At 37.8% G+C, this 25,401-nt stretch overlaps 1 protein-coding gene across 1 annotated transcript; it reads right to left on the bottom strand.

Moving 5' to 3' along the window:
- Positions 1–7,386: 7,386 nt before the first annotated feature.
- Positions 7,387–14,803, bottom strand: enpp4 (ectonucleotide pyrophosphatase/phosphodiesterase 4). The gene is made up of 8 exons (XM_079263756.1): positions 14,668–14,803; positions 13,218–13,452; positions 11,977–12,270; positions 11,793–11,897; positions 10,083–10,281; positions 9,828–10,001; positions 9,448–9,717; positions 7,387–9,334 (listed from the first exon to the last, which is right to left on the bottom strand). Exons 2-8 carry the CDS (start codon positions 13,449–13,451, stop codon positions 9,234–9,236), a joined length of 1,377 nt encoding a protein of 458 aa, XP_079119882.1. The 5' UTR covers position 13,452; positions 14,668–14,803; the 3' UTR covers positions 7,387–9,233.
- Between the last annotated feature and the right edge of the window lie 10,598 nt (positions 14,804–25,401).

The following is a 25,401-nucleotide window of genomic DNA, read 5'->3' as shown; positions in this document are numbered from 1 at the left end:
CAGCACAGAGTGATACCAGAAGTTATCCCCTGAAAATATTGCATAACTTTACCTTTATCCATGTACATCACTTTGGGAGAAAAGAAAGTTTGTTTTACTTTTTCTCCAAACAGAGACTGAAGAGCTTAGCTTAGCTTATCTTAGCTTAGCTTAGCTTATTTTAGGAGCTGAAAGCTGGTTGTCTGATTACCCAGCTAATAATAAAACTTAAACTTATGCATCCACACACAAATGTTCAACAACAACAAACAAGTCTGGCTGTCTGAATTTCACCTAAAAACCAATATTTAAAGGAAAAAACTAAATTTAATGTCCTAAAAAGGCTATGGAGTTACATGCGCTGCTTACTTGAGAACTGCTTTAAATCCTCCCAGTAGAAAGAAAATGAAATGGAAACTTATGTTTTTCAAAAAGAAGGTAAGCAAATCTCCCAAACTATTAAATTATTCAATGTTTTAGACTTGCGCTATGTTATGTTCTTATAGTGTAGTTACGAACATGAGCTCAAAAGTGGTCAGATTAGAGGTTATCGTTCAATTAAAATACAATTAAAAGCTACAAAAACAACTAGAATCTTTGCTAAACTATGTATTAACAACAATATCCCAAATAAAGCCATATGTTTAATTAAATAAAAATGTTATCTAGCATCTGCTCTGTTCACAAAACAGCAAAACACAGCCTATCCACTAATTAATTATGAGCTTTTTTTTCCATCTTTATGTTTATAACTTAAATATAACCATAAATATGTTAAGGGCACCATCTGGGGAAGGGTGTTATTATTTCCTTTTGCTTACAGAGATGGAAGCCTAATATATATAGTTTTTCATTGTTTTTATTGTCAATAATGCTCAAAACAAGCAGATTACATCCATGTTAAAACGATGATAAAGACTCCAACTGAGAGGATATGTAGAATTAATTATTTTTGTTAGTGTGTAAAACATTTTTCTACAAGATGTTTAAATTATGTTGTTACCACACTGTCAGGGTGTTGCCACCAAAGCTGATAAAACGGTTGTAGACTTTAATCGCCACAGCCATCCCGATGACTTGTTTTCTCCTGAATCACATCCAATATCAACTCCTCCAAAGACACCCACGTCTGAGCTGTGATGTGTGGCATATTATGTATTTATTTATTTATTTATTGTTTGTTTAGCCCCTGCAATCCAAGCTGTCACATTGGCATGTGACAACTAATGAGCTGACATATCAGTCATCTGCCCGTCAACGGGAACATTGCAGCTCTCGAGATGGGGTCATTTTTGCACAGCGGGGTGGCTAGTAAAAAAACAAACACAAACAGCCATTAACCATCACACAGTGTGCGATTAAAAAAAAAAAAATACTTGGATGCTTCGTAGTATTCCTGCATCCCATGGGGTTGGAAAATGTGAAAGAAAAAAATTGTGAGTGTATGAGAAGGTAAAAGTCAGATACTTTGATATGTTTGAAGTTTAATCCTTTCTTTTTTGCCTTTTCCACTCATGTATGTCACATTTTTGAGAAAAATAAGTAAGTCCCTCAGATTCTGGATTTAATTCAAGCTAACATTAAAAAGATTAGTCCGCAACTTGACCCCACGCCACCATCTGCTCTGCTACATGTGCAACAGAAAATGTTAAGTCCATTTTCAGTTGACAAAATATGTATAAACACCGTTTTCAAAAAAATTATAAGCTCTTATAACATATTTTATTCATTAACTGGATACTAAAATGTTTTCTCTTTTTTTTTTTTTTTTTTTTTTTTTTTTTACTGTCAGAGTGCTCTTAGCTTGGAGAAATAGGGAAACATTCTGAGCAGTAAGCTAAGCTAACTGCTCCTAAGCTAACAGCTAACTAAGCTAGTACCAACCAGAATGAATTCTTACTCTTTAAAACAACTCAAGCCTAAAAATATTAATTGTATATTTGCTTCTCCACGTATTTTCATTTTTACAAATATTCTATATTTTATGATTGCGTTATTAATATGTTGTAACACGTCCATTTTTTTGAGAAGGGTTTGTATAAAAAGCAACTCTGTCACAAAAGTAAGAAATTCTTACTCTTTAAAACAACTCAAGCCTAAAAATATTAATTGTATATTTGCTTCTCCAAGTATTTTCATTTTTACAAATATTCTATATTTTATGATTGCGTTATTAATATGTTGTAACACGTCCATTTTTTTGAGAAGGGGTTGTATAAAAAGCAACTCTGTCACAAAAGTAAGAAAAAACTACATTGTATTAATTTGATTTTCAATTAGCTTTTTAAAGTTTGAGATATTTAATTAGTAAAAAAAAATTGCACCTCTGTTAGTCCTGTTCTAAGTGGCTGTTAGCTTAGCTGCTAGTTAAGCTAACAGTAAGCAGCTAAGCTAACCCTCCCAGATTTTCTAAACTTGAGTGTTCTGACATTTGTCTCCTGCAAATAAAACACAGACTACTCATAAATACTTACAATTAACGTTTTAAAATCCCTTTAAAATATCTCATAAATATATAGAGTAACATATGATAATGCTAAGGCTAGTATAGATATTTAGCATCTCAGATATGCTTATTTGAAATTAAGGTTATATCTGCCGTTTTTGTTAAAAATCCATGAGCCTAATTTTATTTTCAATTATTGCTGAAATCACAGATCAGCTGTCAACTGATAATTTACAAAAGCTAAATTTGTCTTTCAAAAATGGGATTTAAACACTTGTTCTTGACACTCTTTAACAAACCTTTGGTGTTAACACCTAGAAATGATGACGTACTTTGTACCTTTTGCTCCTTGTTGCTAGATTAAAGCAGTATTAAAGTAAACAATAGCCACCTATGCTAATTATTACATATCTAGCTAAACTAAAAAAACAAAAAAGCTACATTATTATGGCAAGCTAAATTAGAGTACAAACACCAGAAATGACTAAGTATCCCTTTAAATAAAACTGTGCAAATGAGGAATGAGCTCACATTATATTTTCATGGTGCTAGCCTACTAAGAAAACAGACAAACCAGTTAATTCGCTGCAGATTCAGCAGGTGCATATGTGCAACAGAAGCAGCAGTATTGCCATGCATATGGTGCAACACTCTCAAGCTATAAGGTCAGAGTCAATTGGCTGCTAGTCCCACTTCATATGGTGCAAATATGAAACACGCTTGTACTAATGGTGCAATAAGGGCAGATTGTCTCTTTGAATTTTATGGTGCGATTTGAGTACTGCCTTCAGTTATCAGCCAAGGCTGTGCCAAAGGCTCCTTCCAAATGGACAACTGCTCTTCCTGTCCTGCAGAAGCTATGCAAGTCTCCGATGCAAGGAGATGTGCTTAGTGTACACAAACAAACACACACACACATTCACACACATACACAAGGTTTTCCTCTGCAGCAGGGAGATGTGCTTAATACACACAGGATACACAATAAGTAGTATAACATGGGATGTATCCCTACCTCACCACTCAAACACAATCACACAACATCCAATAGTCCCTTACCCCTTTATAATTTGGGAACAATATTCATATGGTGCTATCGAATAAAGAAAGATGGTTTTTTATAGTTGTGATTATAGTTGAGATTTTAGCCAAATATGTTTAGAAAATCTGACTGTCTGTAGAGTGTAATTCTAGTTTTGGATTTCTTCACCAGAAGTGGACATAAAAACAGCATCTCCTTCTGTCTCTGTGAAACCGAGGCGAAGCTACTAAGCCTTATCCGCTCGACTGATGATATCCGAGCCAGAGGAGGGTGGTGCTACGTTTTGGTACACTTTGATCTGGATGTGCACTGTACGTTACACATGTGTTCAGTGTGTTGGTGTACAGGAATCAAAGGAAAACAGCACTCTGTGTTCGCACTACAAACCGAATATGTGCCATTTAGACAACACGGTCAGCCATTTTGCTGTTAGTTACAGTGTTTGTGAATTTCTTGCATGAATGTTGTGGATTTGACGGCACAATAAATGGTCAGCGTGGAGGCTTTGAGGTTTGAAGAGTCACGGCTTCGTAGGTGCCTCTGGGTCCCCCACACTCCCCATTGCACCCAGAGCTACAGCCAATCCGAGATCAGGTTTAACACAGCCAAATCAGGTCTGACACAACCAAATAATCAAGTTTTTGTTTTTGTCCAGAAGCATTTATGTGTCGCGTTGAATCGACTGTGGAACCACAGTTAAAGTGCAGGTATCATTGCGTGTTTTGTTGTTTCATGCAGCAGCAAAACTTAATCCATGCTTGGTCTGCAGTCGAGCGTGCATGCACATGAAATGTTTCCACCTTCACCCAGAAAACCAGAGCCTTAACCAGCCCCACTCTGTAGAAAATCAAGATCCAGTCAGCGCTTTGTCACTATTGTATGGCTACTCATCCACGGCTATGCAAAGGAACAAAAAGCAGGACGGCTCTGGGCTTAAAAACCCAAACAAAAAACACCACATCACTGTTTTTCAATGTTATTTTTCCCTTTTTTTTTCATTAAGTTTTAAAAGAACAAGTGCAGAAAGAAGAAATCATAAAGTGTTCATGTGCTAAAAAAAATAAGCATGATGTACAATTTGTTTACATTTTTAAGCTTTGTGTAGTTGTGTAGAATTATTTCTCTATCAGGATTGATTAGTCAGGACGGAGATAACTTTTGTCATTTTTAATTTGAGATGGATGAATGCCGCCTCTCGATGAAGGAATGTGTATCTTATTATCTGAATCATCCTTTAGATAAACGAAAATGTTCCACTATCAGGGTCTGCAAAGTATATGAGATGTGTGTGTGTGTGTGTATGAGAGAGAGAGAGAGAGATACCGTATGTGTTGCTAAAGCTTCATATGCTTTGTTTCTTTTAGCCAAAGTTTTGGTCTGGATCTGCAAAGTGTCATTACTCATGATTTTGTGAAGCATGAAGCCAGACGCTAATCTGCTTCTGATCTCAGACCAGTATTTACCGGGCCCGAGTCCAACACTGAAATCTTTTCCTTTTGGAACAAATACTCAGATCTAATCATTGACAATGAGCAGAAATGATTCCAGTGATTTGACTCGGGTTTGGATGCTACAAGCACAGGGCAGGGTCAAACTAAACTCTTTAAGTTGGATGTATCAAAAGATGTACTGAGTTTTTCTTTTGTCAAAGTCATGCTTTTCTACTGTGTTCCTTAGCTATTAAAAAAAACAGAAAACAAAGAATTCTAGCTAATTAAATGTGTAAAAGTAGCTTTTATTTTTCCGTGCTTGGCATTTTGATTGTAAATACCTTTTCTGGTAATGTTTCTCAGTTGGATCTATGTTCCATGGATTTGTGTAGATGGCTCTTTAAAATGTACTGATAATAAATGTTCTTTATAAATATGTAGAATGTAATGATGACAGAACAAAAGAAAAAAATACAGATCGACTGGAAACTGTGTTTTCGTAGGAATCTGTGCCATTGTGTTGTCTTGAATATAAGCACACTGATGTTAGCTCTGTAGGCAGGATAAAGTCTTTGGAGGTGTTAGCCAAGTGGCTGTGATGGTTTACATCTGTTTTACCATGCATCAACCATTAAGATGGCATATTTCCACATCAGACCCATGATTTGGTACAGTATTCAACATCTGACGCTTCTTGCGAAACATCTAGGAGCTGTTTTGATTGTTATCTCACCTAAATTATAAAGTTAGCTTAGCATAAGGATGTTCATCACTGCTAGCTAAGTTATGCTCCAATGCAACTACCTGCTAGCTGCAATAAAGTCCAACCTATCTTTATTATTCTTATTTGGTTTAGTCAAGCTGGTTTCAAGTGATCTTCAATAACTTGAACAATGGAAGCTAAATATTTTAATTAGCAGTTCACCCAAATCTCAAAATTTAGTTTAGCATATAGATTTGGAAAACTGTAAGCTCTAACATAATTGTCTGCTGAAATAAAGTTTATGTCTATACTAATCAAATTTGGTAGACTTATGCTGGTTTACAGAAATGTGCATTTGGTTCAATTTTGAAAATACTACAGTAGCTAAATATTTAAGTGTCAGTTAATCCAATTTTCAAAAGTTAGCTTAGCATAAAGATGTGGATAACTGCTTACTTAAGCTCTGTTTGCTAGTTGCAATAAACCATCACCAGTTCACCTAAATTTTAAATGTTAGCTAAGCAAGATGTGGACAATAATTAGCTAAGCTCTGTCCATAAATATAACCCCCTCTACTGACGAGGTAATCTTATCTTTAAATTGGTAGAATCAAGATGGTTTACAGAAACCAATACCTTCAATCACTTGTGAAATAACAAGGTAGCTAAATATTTTTATCATCATTTCACCCAAATTTAAAATGTTAGCTTAGTATAAAGATGTGAAAACCTGCTAGCTAAGCCCTGTCCAAATAGAATTACCTGATGTTTGTAATAAAGTTTATTTTATCTTTGTTAATATGATTATGTAGAATCAAACAGATTTACAAAAACCCAACATCCAATGTCTCATGCCAAATAGCTGAGGAGCTAAATGTTTTAATTGCCATATCAACTAAACTTCAAACATTAGCTGAGCATAAAGATGAGGAAAACTGCTAGCTACATTCAGTGTGGAAAATGCAAGTTTCCCTTAGCGCTAAGCTAAATTGTCAAAATTGCTATTTAGCCCAGCTAAAAAAAAAAAATTAAAAAAAAAGGTTGTTTTTGGGCATTTGTTATTGAAACATCTGATACTTAAGCGCTAAGTCCATGCAAATAGAACAAGGCCGTCTGACTAACATCTCCTGACTTAATTTATAGAAATGTTGGTTGCCATTATCAATCAAGCACGTTTGAACTTCTCCTGCGTTAGCACATCAAAACGGCATTCAGGAATAGTCTGTATTTTGCTCCTTCATATTTTTTCCAAGGGTTTTGAGAAGGGGGTTTCTTTTGTTTGCACCAAATATTCCTGACCAATCACCAAATGAGGAAGGAGAAAAATGAGAAAATGCATTGTGAATCTCCGGTTAGTCTGTGTATTCTGTGTCTATGATAGTTTTAGGACATTGTGTTGAAGAGATGAATATTTTCAATGGCTCCTGGTGGCCATTATTAGAAAATTTTATTATTTTTGTTACAATACCTCCTGAAAATAAAGTCTATTTATCTGTGAAGAGATAAAGATTTACAGTAATACAGATGATTACACAGAAATAAAGACAGATTTTAAAATATAAATGAAAACATGTACAGTTGATTTGGTTTTGAACACAATACAGAAATGTATTATGTCAGTATTAAGTTTGGTTTTATATATTTAGCAGTTTATTACGTTGTAATGTTGTGACTGCAATGAAAGAAAAAAAGATATAAAGGAATATAAATTAATTTTTCCAAATGTTTGTCGCTTTCCTTTTTCACCAACATCACAAGTCAAAAACACAAAAAGTCTGGTTGTGAATCTCCTTTATTCACTCTGTTCAAGTTTCATTCAACCACAAAAATCTCAACAGGCACAGTACTAAAAGATTTTTTCCCAAAAACTCCTAAAAACAACTTTTAGATGCATACATGTGGAATTTCAACACATGGCAGCCTTAAAAACGAGGCAACTGTGCTGCAATTCATATGGTACATCTTTTATTTCTTGGTACAAAGTTACTATTAATTGGAAGAATTTGGATTTATTTTCTTTTGTTTAACCTGGACGATTTTTAATTATAAAATAAAGGTGCATTTAGCAATATTAAGAAACTGTTCATACAGTAAATTCTTTAAATTTAGTGGAATACAACATAACTACAGTAACTCATGTTGAAACTTATTTCAGTAGTTTCAGACAAAATATGGATTTGAAATGTTGATTTCAGTAACTCTTAGCTCATTTTACACATATAAAGACACAAAAAAATGAATAAACAGCATATATTACTGTACATGATTGCATTGGAATTAGAGATAAGGTTTGGGATATTCTGTTATACCATCCTTAATTAAAATCCAACGTTGTGTTTAACAGAAGGATGTTTTTGGAGCTTGGAGTAAGATATAAATGAGGTTTTGGTTTCAAATCTGAGTAGAAAACATCAGAAACAGTTCAGAAATGCGATGCTGCACTTCATGCTGGTTGCATGTTCTTGTGTGACATAGTTTTCAAACCACTCGTAAATCCTACTTCCATTAAAATAGGAAGGTTGCACATACTGAGGGAGACACTGCACATATTTAACACGAGCCTGTTAAAACCCGCGACCCTTCATTGGATTAAGGGGTTAGGAAAATAATGGATGAATGTTAAAACCAGTTATAAATCCAGAGAAATTCTTCGGTTTCTGTGGTATATTTTTGTGAGATTCAGAGACATAAACGTCTCTTAAGTTAAAAATAAAACTTCAAAAAAACAGCATTGAGAATAAATATATTGTTTTGGTATTTTCCTTTGAGTTCATGAGATAAATACAGAATATCAACAAGCTCATCTTATGGCCTACAGGAGCAACAATTCACATTTTTTTGATCCCTGCAAAACAGTCTGCATAAGACATTTCAAGTTTTACTCCACAACCTCCATTTTATCAAAAACGTTGACTGGATTGCTTTAAATCTGAGAGAAATTCCCTTTTCTCCTCTTTGGACCAGCTGTTGCTCAACCTAACTGCCGTCTTTGGCATCAATTACTTACATATTTAGACCTGACAATGACCCATTTGCATAGAAAACTCCTCATCTTTGATAGTGGTTTGATCTTAGTGAGACACCACATGTTAGACTGTAATCTAATCTCTATCCAGGTTTCAAATTTCAGTTTCAGGAGAACAAACAGAATTAAATCTAAAGGACAAATTCAAGAAAAAACATCTATCAGTGTAACAACAAACCAATAAACATCAGATGTTTCAATATCTTAGTCACAAATGAGCTACCAGCTCCCCCTGCTGGTTAAAAATGCAACTACAAAAAACATTCAATAAAACAAACCCTATAAAAAGAAATCTCTCAGAACGAAAGTAATCTCATCAACATTTTTTTACTTCCCCAGACAGAATATATTAATCTCCTCGCTGTTGCCACTTTTTCCTTCCTGCCATGAGTTCCAGTAACATTAAGTTGACCTAATCTATGGTTTCCACAATAACAGCTGTTCTATACACCGGCGCACAGCTCTGCGGCAGACCTGAGGGTTTTTCTAAAGCAACTGGCTTCTCCTGCATCTGTGTAAACAAGCACAAACACACCAGGAAGAAAACAAGAGGAGTAAAGTGCAGCACGTTCGAAGCACAAACAGCTGGTGGTTGTCGGCTCCGTTGGTTCACACCACCAGAGGTTCATTGTCGTCATTGTGGCAGATCTGCAGCCTCTGGAAAGGTTGGGAGCCTTGGAGGCAGCGGAGGTTCATAAACCTGAACAAAACTGAGGAGGAATATGTCCCGTTAGCTTGCTCATCCAAAAGAGACCTTTCTGGCAATGTGTTAAATGAACAGTTGGTGAGACAAACCACTGAAATGCTCCGATCAGTTATTTACCTGTAAGTGTAGTGAGGAAAAGCAGGACACCAACCACCAGCCCGACCACCAGGGATGCATCCCAGCAGACCTCACCAGCCAGCAGACACCGAGCCTGAACCAGAGTGCCGTTGTTGGGCCGGGCTGGCACCGACAGCAGGTAGCACATGAGCGGGTAAACGTCTACGCTGTGTAAACTCTTCATCCGGTAGCCGTGATGGAAGCTGGGGCCTGTCGCTGCCAGGAAAGGGTGCATGCTGGGAAGGGAGTTGTCGTAACCATGGTCACCCACTAGTAGTGGAAAAAAAAAGGAAGAGGAGATTCTCTGAATTATGTTTAAAAGCCTGGAAAAAGTTGGGTTGAGTTGACTTGTCCCTTTATGGTTTCTATGTTGTACTCGCATCTGGGAAGCTTGTTTCCTCGCTGCACAATAGTCCAGCCCTCGTCGGCGACCAGTATGACTGGCTGGATGTGCTCGTTGTTCCGGTAGTGCAGTCTGTCAGGGATGTCCTTCTTTAAGTATGCAGTCATGTGCGGGTGGCACTTATTCAGCAGATTGAAGACGGTCTCTGTGTCTGAACATCACACACAGTCAGGCATTTTCTAGCAGCTATTTCAGCTTAAAGAGTTGAAAGCTTTGAGTGCAGCCTAGTTACCTTTGTTTGGGATGAGGGCAGCGACAGGTGTGAGGTCCACCAAGGTGTAGTTGTCGGGGTGGAGGCAGTTGTCCAGCTGTATGAGACGGTTGGCTGAGCACTGGGCCATGCCGTGGTCGCTGGTTACCACAAGGTTGATGCGACCCCAGAGCCCGGTCCGCTTCAGCTCAGACATTAGCAAACCAATGTTGTCGTCAACCTGATGGTACAAGAAGGAACTCAGAATGAAATTCAGGATCATGCCAAGTATTATAATTAAAATATAAACATGTTATCTAAGTCAGTGATGTTTGGGCTTCAAGGGCCACTGCGAAAAAACTGCACCTGTTTGCCGTGAAGACTGTGGGACAGCATAATTTATCAACTAGGCAAAAGGAATTTTACAATCATGCATGAAAAGCACAGTTGCAATGCAGCTTCCCACTGCGTGGTGGCAGTAAAGTGCCAGTTCACTGTTCAACATTCTCAAATAAGAAGACATACTAAGCAAGCTGTTAGCCTGTAGCAAAAGTCATAAAGAAATATTTAAAATGACAAAAAAAAGAAGTCAGAAGTGGTCCCATATCCTTCTTAAAGGGACAAATATTGTACAAGACAAATAAAATCCATAAAGTCTCCTTTTATAACAATACAGAGCAGAGAGGTATATAGGGAGTGTTAGCTAATGGTAGCTAATGTTAGCTAACACTAGCTAACGTTAGCCATCATCTAACTCATGTCTACAAACCAAACATCGTCAGAAAGATGACAAAATTTTTCACAAAAACAGATGCAGAAAACATCTATCATGTCTGAAAATTCTTAAAAGTCTATTAAATAATGTTTATTTTTGTTTAATTTGAACCTTTTGTCATTTATGTATTTCATAAGCACCATTTTACTTAAATTTCTATCTTTTCCCTTAATTATTTAAGTCCTTCCATTTATTTTCTTTTCTGTATTAGGAGTTTATATTTTTTTAGTTTCACCTTTAAATGTGAATGTATTAATCATACCATTGTCCCTGTAAACGTAGAACTGTTTAATTTTGACTTTTTGGCTTTAACAGATGTTGATAACGGTAACTAACGGTAACTAACTGCAACGAAAGAAACGGCAAAACGGTTTAGTTAAAGACACTGACGAAAAATACAGTTTAAGGTATAATAAACAGGACAATACCAGTATCAGCACCAGTCGAATGTGGCAAAAACATACATTAAGTCATTATCTTCTGCCATATGAGAAATCAGAAATGTAACTAAAGTTTGAAGCTATAAGTTAATGTATGTTACTGAAATTATGTCAGAAATGTAACATTTGTTTTGTTTGTGCATGTGTCGTTTAGCTCTTACATTGGTTTATGATGGTTTAACGGCTGAACAGATAAAAACCACTCCAGACCATCAGTAAAGACTGTTTATTTGACTGGGAGTTACAAGTAGAGTTTGTGTTTATAAGCCCAATATAAGCTTTTAAATATTTTCTTGTAGCTGGATTTTGTTCCATGAATTATCAACCTTATTATTTCACAAACAAGACATGAAAATGTCTTCTTTATCATGTCATATTTGACCAGCTTTTGGCTTGTCAAACTGCAAGTGGATTTGGTTTAGTTAATAAATATAAATGAAAACGAGTGACATCAATGAAACCGGTTCAGTGTTCATGTTTAACTGGGCCTCAGTCCAGTTTCCAGTGAAAAGCGTAGAAAATGCCAAGTAACTGTACCTCTTTAAGCACTTTCGCCATCACAGAGGTGTTGTCAGGGCCGAAAGCGTGACCCGATCGGTCCGGCTCCTCCCAGTAGAGAGCTGCGAACATCACTCCTTTCTCCTGGTGGAATACATTACAAAACACATTAAATAGTACAGCGAGTACTACCTCTGCAGTAGAAAGTACTATACTTTACTACCTCTCTGTTTCCTATGAGCCAGTTTGTAACATTCCCTAGTCGTTGTTGGAAAGTCATCTTGGAGTTATATGGAAAGAAGTGCGTTGCAGTGCGGTTGCCGATGGTAACGTCGGACCCGGGCCACATCACGGCTGCAGTTTTGTACCCCGAACTGAGTGCTGTGAGCCAAAGGGGCTCCGCTTTGCTCCACCACATCGGGTCGCTGTCATTTTTGAGGTTGAAGTGTTTGTGGGTGACGGGGTCATACATGCTGCTGGCTAAGATACCGTGTGACTCTGCGTACAGTCCGGTTACCTGGACAGGAAGATGATGACAACTCTTAACAGTATTAAGGGAAGCTGATGACTTTAGTCAATGCAATGCAAAGGAGGAAAGACATCAGAAAATAGAGTAGAAAAGTTATTTAAATGGATTTTATTTGATTCTTTAGCTTTTTTATTGTTTCTTTTCCACATTTCCTCTTTTGCGTTTCTCTTCCCTCTCGCTCTTTTTTTTTTTCCACCTGTTAGGTCCACCATTATATATATATATATATATATATATATATATATATATATATATATATATATATATATATATACACACACACACACACATATATGTTTATTTTCATATATATATATATATATATATTTATTGTGATTGGTCTACAGAGGTGTCAGTCATAAAAATTAACCAATGCGTTGCGTTGCAGAGATTTGTTGTATTAGTGAATTATAACAGTTTCCAGTGTGGCACATGAGAAAGCTTATATCACACATTTAAGTGGTTCCACCTGGACACGTTCACATCTCTAAAACCTCCCAGATTTATTCTTAAGCTCTACTTTTGCACATTTACTCATCAGATATTACTTTAATTCCTAGATAAAACTGGCTACTAAGTTTTTCTTTCTGTGTTGCAGGTGATTTTACTCATGTCTCGATTCCGGCACTTGTGCAGTCATCGCACGTGTCTTTGCTTTATTTTACGACCAAGATTACTACATCTGTGGTTATGCAGATGTAGTTATTTCGAACAGGAGGCAGAAAAATGAGGCCTCAGGATGAACAAAGAACGATATCAGCGATGATCTGAGGGAGGCTCTTGTTGCTACGCATCAGTCTGAGTAGGTTATAAGATCCTTATAAGATTATTAAATTAGTAGTGGGCCGGAAATTTTCTGCCACGCTAACAGAATAAAAAAGAATAAATACAAAGACACTGATAGAAATCATCTTTCACAACAAAAAAGTGCTCACAAGGCTGTAATGGTTGGGAAACGTCTTGGTGACGAAGACATTGGTCAGCTGCTCCACCAAGACCCCTTGGCTGTACAGGAGCTTCAGATTGGGCATGGGAAACCTCTTTAGGTAGTCAGCTCGGAAACCATCGAAAGACACCAGCAGCAGAGGCAGCGGACTCTGCTGAGCCACGTCATCTCCGGCCAAAGCACTGATGCAACACAGGAAGCCCAGCAGTATTTTCAGCCACATCCTGAAAGCAGGTAAAAGAGAAGAAACCCAAACTGAAAACAGTTTCACTTCATTAATGATAAAACCGGTTTGTCTCAGCAGCGGAAAAACTTGTTGTAACTGATACTTGATGTGGCTGCTTTTTTTTATTGGCCATTTTAACAAAGGATGAACTAGTTACACCACTTTACACTCACAATAGTCAACAGCAGGCGTCTATTTTTAAAGGCAAAGAATGCAAAGTTTCTCTAATAGTGGAATGAACTTTCAGAGCACAGTGGACATCACATGAATAACCAGTTTCATACCTTTGAAGCAAGACAAACAAAGCAGGAACAACACTGTGGTGCTGCATTTTTAACATGCATTTTAGTCGTTTTAGTACCTAAAATCACATACATCCTGTTTAATATGTGTTGTAAATGCAGCAAAAAATATCATAAACACATCAAGTTAGGATCTTAAATCCTGTATACAGACAAAAAGCAGAGCTGTTTATCCTCTCCCACCATCCTCTTCTTTCAAATCTAATTTATTTCAAATTGACCCACTTACAATCCGTGACCTTATGCAATTGGTGCAAATCAAAATAAATTAAGTTGCCTATAAAAGACAGTTTGGAAGCAGCTGAAAGACAGACAGACAGACATCCTGATCATTCCTCTCATTTGATTAAATAGAACACATTAGCCTTGTAGACTTTAATATGCCATATCATTATCATAACTACACTGAGGTTAAATTATAGGTAAGTTATATCTAACCTGAGATTAAACTATAGTAAGCTAAATTGATTAAATTAGTAAACAACAAACAAACCTAAAATAGAGGAAGCAGCTGTCATGTGCATTTGTTTTTGTTTTTAAATGGCTATTTGGGACACGACCAGGTAATTTTACAAGTAAATTATATTACTTTTTAAAAGAATATTGAAGAGTTGGATCATTTGCGTTTCAAGCAAATAATAAAGCAATATCTAGTTAAAACTTATTAATAAAGAAGAAGAAGTAAACAAATATAACCAGAAAGTTGCGGTTCCGGGACATAAAATAAATAAATCAATATAATTTTAAAAAAAAAGAAAAAAAAAAGAAAAACTATATTGATACAATCATGACGTTTTAGCACAACTAATAAAAAAAGAAAAATAAATTAACAGTATTTAGTAATTAAACAGTTCGTATAGCATGTTAGCATGCTAATTTTACTGCGTTTCTAGCCTGTTTAATCACGTTACCTGTTAATGGGCTTGCAAGCAGACGTCCTCCTGATGGTCCAGGTGAATTACCTTCCTATGAGGACTAGTTTGCAAACAAAGTCCTGAAAATACCTCCACACGATTCACAATATCGATACGAAGCAGAAACAGCCCACGTTGCTTCTACCAATTTCCGATTAGCATTTCAAAACAATGTCATCTCCACAAAGGACATCGCAAACTCCCATGTAAAATAAGATTTTTTTTTCCTTCTACGTGCTTCTATTCTTGTTTTAATAATAATTTAATCACTAAATTTTAATTTTAAAGGATTATTATTCAGTTTAAACTGTAAAATTTATGGTCTTTATTTAGTCGTGGTTTAATTTTGAAGAGCAAACTTTGTTTTTGGTCTCTATTCAACTAACTTGACGTAAGTGACGTAAATGGTTTATTGACAGTTCAGATACGTAGAACGGTACGTAACCTGCAACAATGCCAACAAGAATTAAGGTTTTTTTCTCTGCAAAAGTTTACCTTCATGAACAGAAATTTGGGGGCTCAAATCCAAGAGATCAGTCTTCCCTTCCAGGTGGACCTCTTTTTCTGAATGTCTATCATTAGTGGATACTACTACTACTACTACTACTACTACTACTACTACTACGTTACAAACCCCCAGCTCGCCAGTGAAAAGGGGAAAAGGTTTGTAAACATTAAACCCACAAATAAGTTCCTTTCAGAATAAAAAGGTTTTTATTTGGAGGCAACACTTTTGTTGCCCATGAAAAACAGGCAGGAAGAAGAAACACAAAAGGTTGTAACAGGCTTTGGTTCACACCCTGAACAACACTAAGTTAACTAACTTCCCACAACTAAACCACTGCTTTTAAGACAGCTTACAAATCACCCCTACTGGGCTCACAAATACAAACATCCGTACTACAGCACAAAACCACTGTCCCAGGCTGACAACCTAGCCAAAGTGAGGCAAACTGAGCCATCCACACTCAGCTGCCCTGAACGATTGCCAGCCTGCTCCTGAAATAGGGCTGACGAGCTGGCCCAGCTGAAGATGATGATGATGATGTGGATCCTGAAAGGAGCAGTGCAGCCAGTTGTTGGTTGGAAACAAAGCCGTCAGCCAAGTCTAGTGGCGATCACAGTCATATGCACAAGCACTGGGACGTTAACATACTACTACTACTACTATTATTACTTCTACTACTACTACTATTATTACTTCTACTACTACTACTACTACTACTACTACTATTATTATTACTTCTACTACTACTACTACTACTACTACTATTATTATTACTTCTACTACTACTACTACTACTACTACTACTACTATTATTACTACTACTACTACTACTATTACTACTACTACTACTACTACTATTATTACTACTACTACTACTACTACTATTACTACTACTACTACTACTACTATTATTACTTCTACTACTACTACTATTATTATTACTTCTACTACTACTACTACTATTATTACTTCTACTACTACTACTACTATTATTATTACTACTACTACTATTATTACTACTACTACTACTACTATTATTACTTCTACTACTACTACTACTATTATTATTACTTCTACTACTACTATTATTACTTCTACTACTACTACTATTATTATTACTTCTACTACTACTACTACTATTATTACTTCTACTACTACTACTATTACTACTACTACTACTACTACTATTATTACTACTACTACTATTACTACTACTACTACTACTACTATTATTACTTCTACTACTACTACTACTACTATTATTACTACTACTACTACTACTACTATTATTACTTCTACTACTACTACTACTGCTACTACTATTATTACTTCTACTACTACTACTATTATTACTTCTACTACTACTACTATTATTACTTCTACTACTACTACTATTATTACTTCTACTACTACTACTACTACTATTATTATTATTACTTCTACTACTACTACTACTACTACTATTACTACTACTACTACTACTATTATTACTTCTACTACTACTACTATTATTACTTCTACTACTACTACTATTATTACTTCTACTACTACTACTACTATTATTACTTCTACTACTACTACTATTATTATTACTTCTACTACTACTACTACTACTACTACTACTATTATTACTTCTACTACTACTACTACTACTACTATTATTACTACTACTACTACTACTACTACTACTATTATTACTACTACTACTACTACTATTATTACTTCTACTACTACTACTACTACTACTATTATTACTTCTACTACTACTACTATTATTACTTCTACTACTACTACTTCTACTACTATTATTACTTCTACTACTACTACTATTATTACTTCTACTACTACTACTACTACTACTACTATTATTACTTCTACTACTACTACTTCTACTACTAGTACTACTACTACTACTACTGTTACTACTACTACTACTACTACTACTACTACTACTACTACTACTACTACTACTATTATTACTTCTACTACTACTACTACTACTACTACTATTATTACTACTACTACTACTACTACTACTATTATTACTACTACTACTACTATTATTACTACTACTACTACTACTATTATTATTACTTCTACTACTACTACTACTACTACTATTATTATTACTTCTACTACTACTACTACTACTACTACTACTACTATTATTACTTCTACTACTACTACTATTATTACTACTACTACTACTACTACTACTACTACTATTATTACTACTACTACTACTACTATTATTACTTCTACTACTACTACTACTACTACTATTATTATTACTTCTACTACTACTACTATTATTACTTCTACTACTACTACTACTACTATTATTATTACTTCTACTACTACTACTACTATTATTATTACTACTACTACTACTACTACTACTACTACTACTATTATTACTTCTACTACTACTACTATTATTACTACTACTACTACTACTACTACTACTACTATTATTACTACTACTACTACTACTATTATTACTTCTACTACTACTACTACTACTACTACTATTATTATTACTTCTACTACTACTACTATTATTACTTCTACTACTACTACTATTATTACTACTACTACTACTACTATTATTACTACTACTACTACTACTACTATTATTACTTCTACTACTACAACTACTACTACTATTATTACTACTACTACTACTACTATTACTTCTACTACTACTACTACTACTATTATTACTTCTACTACTACTACTATTATTACTTCTACTACTACTACTACTACTATTATTACTTCTACTACTACTACTACTATTATTAATATTACTTCTACTACTACTACTTCTACTACTACTACTACTACTATTATTACTTCTACTACTACTACTACTACTATTATTACTACTACTACTACTACTACTACTATTATTACTACTACTACTACTACTATTATTACTTCTACTACTACTACTATTATTACTTCTACTACTACTACTACTACTATTATTATTACTTCTACTACTACTACTACTACTACTACTACTACTACTATTATTATTACTTCTACTACTACTACTACTACTACTACTACTACTATTATTACTTCTACTACTGCTACTACTATTATTACAACTACTACTACTACTACTACTACTATTATTACTACTACTACTACTACTACTACTACTATTATTACTTCTACTACTACTACTACTACTACTACTACTATTATTACTTCTACTACTACTACTATTATTACTTCTACTACTACTACTACTACTACTATTATTACTTTTACTACTACTACTATTATTACTTCTACTACTACTACTACTACTACTACTACTATTATTACTTCTACTACTACTACTACTACTTCTACTACTAGTACTACTACTACTACTACTGTTACTACTACTACTACTACTACTAGTACTGTTACTACTACTACTACTATTATTACTTCTACTACTACTACTACTTCTACTACTACTACTACTACTACTACTACTAGTACTGTTACTACTACTACTACTATTATTACTACTACTACTTCTACTACTACTACTACTACTACTACTACTAGTACTGTTACTACTACTACTACTATTATTACTTCTACTACTACTACTACTTCTACTACTACTACTTCTACTGTTACTACTACTACTACTGTTACTACTACTACTAATACTACTAAGAATAATAATGGTTTTAAAAAGCAAATAAATACATATTTAAAAGAAAAATCATGAACACGTACAAAATATTTTTTTCCTGAAGCAAAATGATGAACATACGCCTTTTAATTTTTTTAATGAACATCTTTACTTAAATATTTCTGCAATCTATTGTGTTTAATAACATTAATTTATTCATTTATTGTTTAATACACTTCTGTTCCTGCTATGCGATTGTTTCCCATTTACTTGTAAACCTGTCAGCATCGATCATCATTTAAATTTAGCATTAAAAGCAAGGAAATTGGTATTTGTTGGATTACAATATTTACTGTCAATAAATCTAATTCTGAGGATGAGCAGCAGAGCTGAGTGACAGAATAATCCTTTTTGCACCAGCAGAGAAAATTTGGGTTTAGGTGGATTAAACCTACATTCTGAACTCTGCTGCTAATCCAACTAACACATTTAAGAGACATAAACAGGCTTTCCAAAAGAATTAAATTCATTGTTAAGGAGCATTGCCACCATAAATAACCATAAATTTCATTTGTTTTTGTGCTAAGTTTAGATGACAGAACTGGACTGAGAACACTGAGCTAGGCCAAAATAAAATAAATAAATAATGAAAACAATAATAATAATAATAATATCAATAATAATAACAATAACAACAACAACAAAAAAAGAAAAAAATGTATCAAATATACAAATGGAGAAAAGGAAACAATGGGAGTTCTGTGAACTTCTGAGTGGAAAATTTTGAGAAAAGGAAAGCCTGGAAAAATAAGTCAGGTGACTCTTGGTGGGGAAGAATCACCCTTTCACATATTGTTCACCTAGATTAGAAATGCATGACCCTGACCATGTAATGCATCTCAACAATGGCACCAAACAGAATGAAGGATGGATATCAGATGTTGCTTTTGCAATGCAAGCATCGAGTTATGGGAATTCTGGTTTCTTACATTATGAAACCAGATATTTTTCATCACACATTTCTTTTTGTCATTGTAGTCTGATATTTTCTGTTAAGCATGTCATCTAATTGTGCAGCTTCAATACTGTGATATATTGATCACATATCTGAAACTTGACCTCTTAAAACAATAAACCTACAGACTTTTTTAATATCTAAATGGTTCATGAACTGCTCCTTTTTTCTAATGAAAACTTACTAACAAGGGAAACATGCACTATAAATCACACAAATCACCATTATTAAGCTGTTAACAGACTTAGTAGCGACATTCTGGTTATTACAATCACCAACCTGACGCTAATTTGGCTAGCTAACCCAAGTAAACTAAGCCACTGTTTCTCAAATGGGGTTACGTGTACCCCTGGGGTTACTTAAAAGCATTCCCGGGGGTACGTGAAAATTTCCATCCATCCATCCATCTTCTGCCGCTTATCCGGGGTCGGGTCGCGGGGGCAGCAGCCTAAGCAGGGAAGCCCAGACTTCCCTCTCCCCAGCCACATTTGCCAACTCTGCAGGGGGGATCCCGAGGCGTTCCCAGGCCAGCCGAGAGATATAATCCCTCCAGCGTGTCCTGGGTCTTCCCCGGGGTCTCCTCCCAGAGGGACGTGCCTGGAACACCTCACCAGGGAGGCATCCAGGAGGCATCCTGACCAGATGCCCGAGCCACCTCAACTGGTTCCTCTCGATGCGGAGGAGCAGCAGCTCTACTCTGAGCCCCTCCCGGATGACCGAGCTCCTCACCCTATCTCTAAGGGTGAGCCGGCCACCCTGCGGAGGAAACCCATTTCAGCTGCCTGTATACGAGATCTCGTTCTTTCGGTCACAACCCACAGCTCATGACCATAGGTGAGGGTAGGAACGTAGATCGACTGGTAAATCGAGAGCTTCGCCTTCTGGCTCAGCTCCTTCTTCACCACGACAGACCGGCGCACAGCCCGCATTACTGCAGACACCGCACCGATCCGTCTGTCGATCTCGCGCTCCATCCTTCCCTCACTCGTGAACAAGACCCCGAGATATTTAAACTCCTCCACTTGAGGCAGGACCTGACTCCCGACCCGGAGAGGGCAATCCACCCTATTCCGGCTGAGGACCATGGTCTCAGATTTTGAGGTGCTGATTCTCATCCCAGCCGCTTCACACTCGGCCGCAAATCGCTCAAGTGAGAGCTGGAGATCCTGACCAGATGAAGCTAACAGGACCACGTCATCCGCAAAAAGCAGGGACCCAATCCTGAGGCCACCAAGTCGGATCCCCTCAACACCTCGGCTGCTCCTAGAAATTCTGTCCATATAAGTTATGAACAGAATCGGTGATAAAGGGCAGCCTTGGCAGAGTCCAACCCTCACCGGAAACGAATCCGACTTACTACCGGCAATGCAGACCAAGCTCTGACACCTGTCGTACAGAGACCGGACAGCCCGTACAAGGGGGTCCGGTACCCCATACTCCTGGAGTAGCCCCCACAGGAGCCCCCTCGGGACACGGTCAAATGCCTTCTCCAGGTCCACAAAACACATGTAGACTGGTTGGGCAAACTCCCATGCCCCCTCCAGGACCCCAAAGAGGGTATAGAGCTGGTCCACTGTTCCACGACCAGGACGAAAACCACACTGCTCCTCCTCAATCCGGGATTCGACTATCCGGCGGACCCTCCTCTCCAGGACCCCTGAATAGACTGAGGAGTGTGATTTCCCTGTAATTGTAACACACCCTCCGGTCCCCCTTCTTAAAAAGGGGGACCACCACCCCAGTCTGCCAATCCAGCGGTACTGCCCCTGATGTCCACGCAATGTTGCAGAGGTGTGTCAGCCAGGACAGCCCCACAGCATCCAGAGCCTTAAGGAACTCCGGGCGGATCTCATCCACCCCCGGGGCCTTGCCGCCAAGGAGCTTTTTGACCACCTCAGCAACTTCAGCCCCAGAGATAGGAGAGTCCACCAGCTCTGCTTCCTCATCGGAAGACGTGTTGGTAGGCTTGAGGAGGTCTTTGAAGTATTCCTTCCACCGACCCACTACGTCCCGAGTTGAGGTCAGCAGCTCCCCACCTCCCCTGTACACAGTATTGATGGAGCACTGCTTCCCCCTCCTGAGCCACCGGATGGTGGACCAGAATCTCCTCGAAGCCGTCCGGAAGTCTTTCTCCGTGGCCTCGCCGAACTCCTCCCATGCCCGAGTTTTTGCCTCGGCAACAGCCGAAGCCACATGCCGCTTAGCCCGCCAGTACCCATCAGCTGCCTCCAGAGTCCCACAGGCCAAGAAGGCCTGATAGGACTCCTTCTTCAGCTTGACGGCATCCCTCACTGTTGGTGTCCACCAACGAGTCCTGGGATTACCGCCACGACAGGCACCAACGACCTTACAGCCACAGCTCCGGCCGGTCGCCTCACCAATAGAGGCACAGAACACAGCCCACTCGGGACATGGTTGAAGCTCTGCTGAAGGTGGGAGTTGAAGCTCGCTCCGACGGGGGACTCAGCCAGACGTTCCCAGCAGACCCTCACAACACGTTTGGGTCTGCCAGATCTGACCGGCCTCCTCCCCCACTACCTGAGCCAACTCACCACCAGGTGGTGATCAGTTGACAGCTCCACCCCCCTCTTCACCCGAGTGTCCAAGGCATGTGGCCGCAGGTCCGACGATACAACTACAAAATCGATCATCGAACTGCGGCCCAGGGAATCCTGATGCCAGGTGTACATATGGACACTCTTATGTTGGAACATGGTGTTCGTCATTGACAATCCATGACGAGCACAGAAGTCCAATAACAAAACACCATTTGGGTTCAGAGGGGGGGGACCATGCCTCCCAATCACTCCCCTCCAGGTCTCACTGTCATTGCCCACGTGAGCATTGAAGTCCCCCAGCAGAACAATGGAGTCCCCAGAAGGAGCACCCTCCAGCACTCCCTCCAAGGACTCCAGAAAGGGTGGGTACTCTGAACTGCTGTTCGGCGCATAAGCACAGACAACAGTCAGGACCCGTCCCCCCACCCGGAGGCGGAGGGAAACTACCCTTTCATCCACCGGGGTAAACCCCAACGTGCAGGCACCAAGCTGGGGGCTGATGAGAATGCCCACACCTGCTCGGCACCTCCCACCATGAGCAACTCCAGAGTGGAAGAAAGTCCAGCCCCTTTCGAGGGTACTGGTTCCAGAGCCCAAGCCATGCGTCGAGGTGAGTCCAACTATATCTAGCCGGAACCGCTCAACCTCGCGCACAAGGTCAGGCTCCTTCCCCACCAGAGAGGTGACGTTCCACGTCCCTAGAGCCAGCTTCTGCAGCCGGGGATCGGACCGCCAGGGTCCCCGCCCCTTGCTGCCGCCCAGCTCACATTGCACCCGACCCCTATGGCTCCTCCCGCAGATGGTGAGCCCACGGGAGGTGGGGCCCATGTAACCCTTTCGGGCTGAGCCCAACCGGGCCCCATGGGCGAAGGCCCGGCCACCAGACGCTCACTCTCGTACCCCACCTCCAGGCCTGGCTCCAGAGGGGGGTCCCGGTAACCCGCGTCCGGGCAGGGGAACATTCATGCCCAGTTGGTCGTCATCGTAGAGGTCAATGAGCCGTGCTTGGTCTGGTCCCTCCCCTAGACACCTGTTTGCCATGGGTGACCCTACCAGGGGCATAAAGCCCCCAACAACATAGCTGCTAGGATCTTCGGAACGCACAAACCCCTCCACCACGATAAGGTGGAGGGGTTTCCGGCTCAGGGAGGGGAAATTTTTGAATTTTTTTTTTTTTTTTTTTTTTTTTATGTTTTCTTTAAAACATCCTTAAATAATAGAATATAAATGTAATATCATGTAAATATTTAATATATTCCAATAAATGTAAGTGTACATTCATAATCTCAATTTACATTTAGATTCACACCATTTCATTCCTTCATTCCAAAAATCCCACATTTCTACGAGAATTTAACCCCACTGTCGCCTTGACAACACAAACAATGGAGTCCTGGTTAGTCGAGATGTGCAAAACACAATTAAAGTTCAAAAGGCCAAACACAAATGATAAAATGCTGTATTTCGTGTTTTTTCTGAACCAAAAGTACTTTACAATGGTTAGGGGGTACTTGGCTGAAAAAATATTTTACAAGGGGTACTGTGTTGCAAAAAGGTTGAGAACCGCTGTACTAAGCTAGTCAAGTTAACACAGGTTTGGCTACCTTAACTGATTAACTAGACAGATTCATTGCTGTCCTTATTGAAATTCTCTATAATATATTTAGCGTCCTGTAAGTTTCTTATGTAAACAGCAAAACAACTGTATAAATTACGTCGTTGTGGCTGGCTTGTTTATTAAAAAAAATGGCATCATTATGTCTGGTTTATTAATCATAATCAGCTAAACTGGCTGGTGTTCGCATGGTGCATGAGTTTGTTATTCACTTCTTTCATGCAGCATTTGCAAATCTTTAGAAATTTGGAGGCATTGATTTTTTCTAAATTGGTGCAACTGGAAGAGCAACTAACTGATAATGACATCACCTACTCTCGACAGCTCAATATTTCAAGACAACCAGAATGTGCCATAAGCTAGCAAAGGCAACAATAGTTTGGCTAGCTTGGCTCTTGAACTAAGCTATCCAAACAAACAATGATTCAGCCAGAATTGTCACAGTTAGCTTTCTGTGGTAAAATTATTACAACAGAAGTAATGACTTATGACTGACCAATCAATAGAGAAGAATTATTTAACTATTTAGTTAGCTATGCTAACTAGCATAAAAGCTGACATGCATCTTCTCTGCTGCTGGGCGGTTTCTGTCATCAACATACATGTAGATGAACATTGGATAAGCTTCATATGTCAACAGCACAGGCTTATTGATCCTGGGAATTACCTATGACAGTAAAGATGGCCAACTGTATATATATATATATATATATATATATATATATATATATATATATATATATATATATATATATATATATATATATATATATATATATATATATATATATATATATATATTATATTAGCCGATATAAATAACTTTGGAAACTTGTTAGTCATAAAGTAGTCAATAATACTATAGCCTATTATTGATTAAGCTACATGCTAGTCCCTTTAGTCCGATTTCAGACATAATCGGAATGCCTTTTCAGTGTTACTGGATTTATTATAATTAATTTAGATGGTTTTCATGGTTTTCGCCCAAAGACTGCTGAGATAGGCTCCAGCTTCCCCGTGACCCTTCATTGGATTAAGCAGTTAGGATAATGAATAAATGAATGAATGAATGGTTTTCATGGTGCATTTCTTAAAAACCTTTAATAGGCGCTTGTTTGTTACTTGTCAGTTTTTGAACTTTCAAAATACTGTAAAATCTACATTTGTGCCATTTTTATTTTATTGCCCCATGATAAAATAGATCTTACTTATGGATGCTTGAAGCTACAACCAGAGTAACTATGCTTTACTACTTTATACAGGGAAAGTGTGACAGTTTTGGTCTTGGTTTCTTGTTATGTCTTTTAGTTATGGGTTCCTGTTTTAGTTTGTAGTTTTCCTGGTTTCCTTATGTCTAGTTTCCTGTTTTGCTTTCTTGTTCATTAGCTCACC

This window comes from Telmatherina bonti, assembly GCF_933228915.1.
Source record: "Telmatherina bonti genome assembly, chromosome: 24".
Lineage (NCBI taxonomy): Eukaryota > Metazoa > Chordata > Actinopteri > Atheriniformes > Telmatherinidae > Telmatherina > Telmatherina bonti.
Note: the sequence above shows the minus strand (reverse complement) of the source record. Positions and strands in the feature narration are given on the sequence as shown.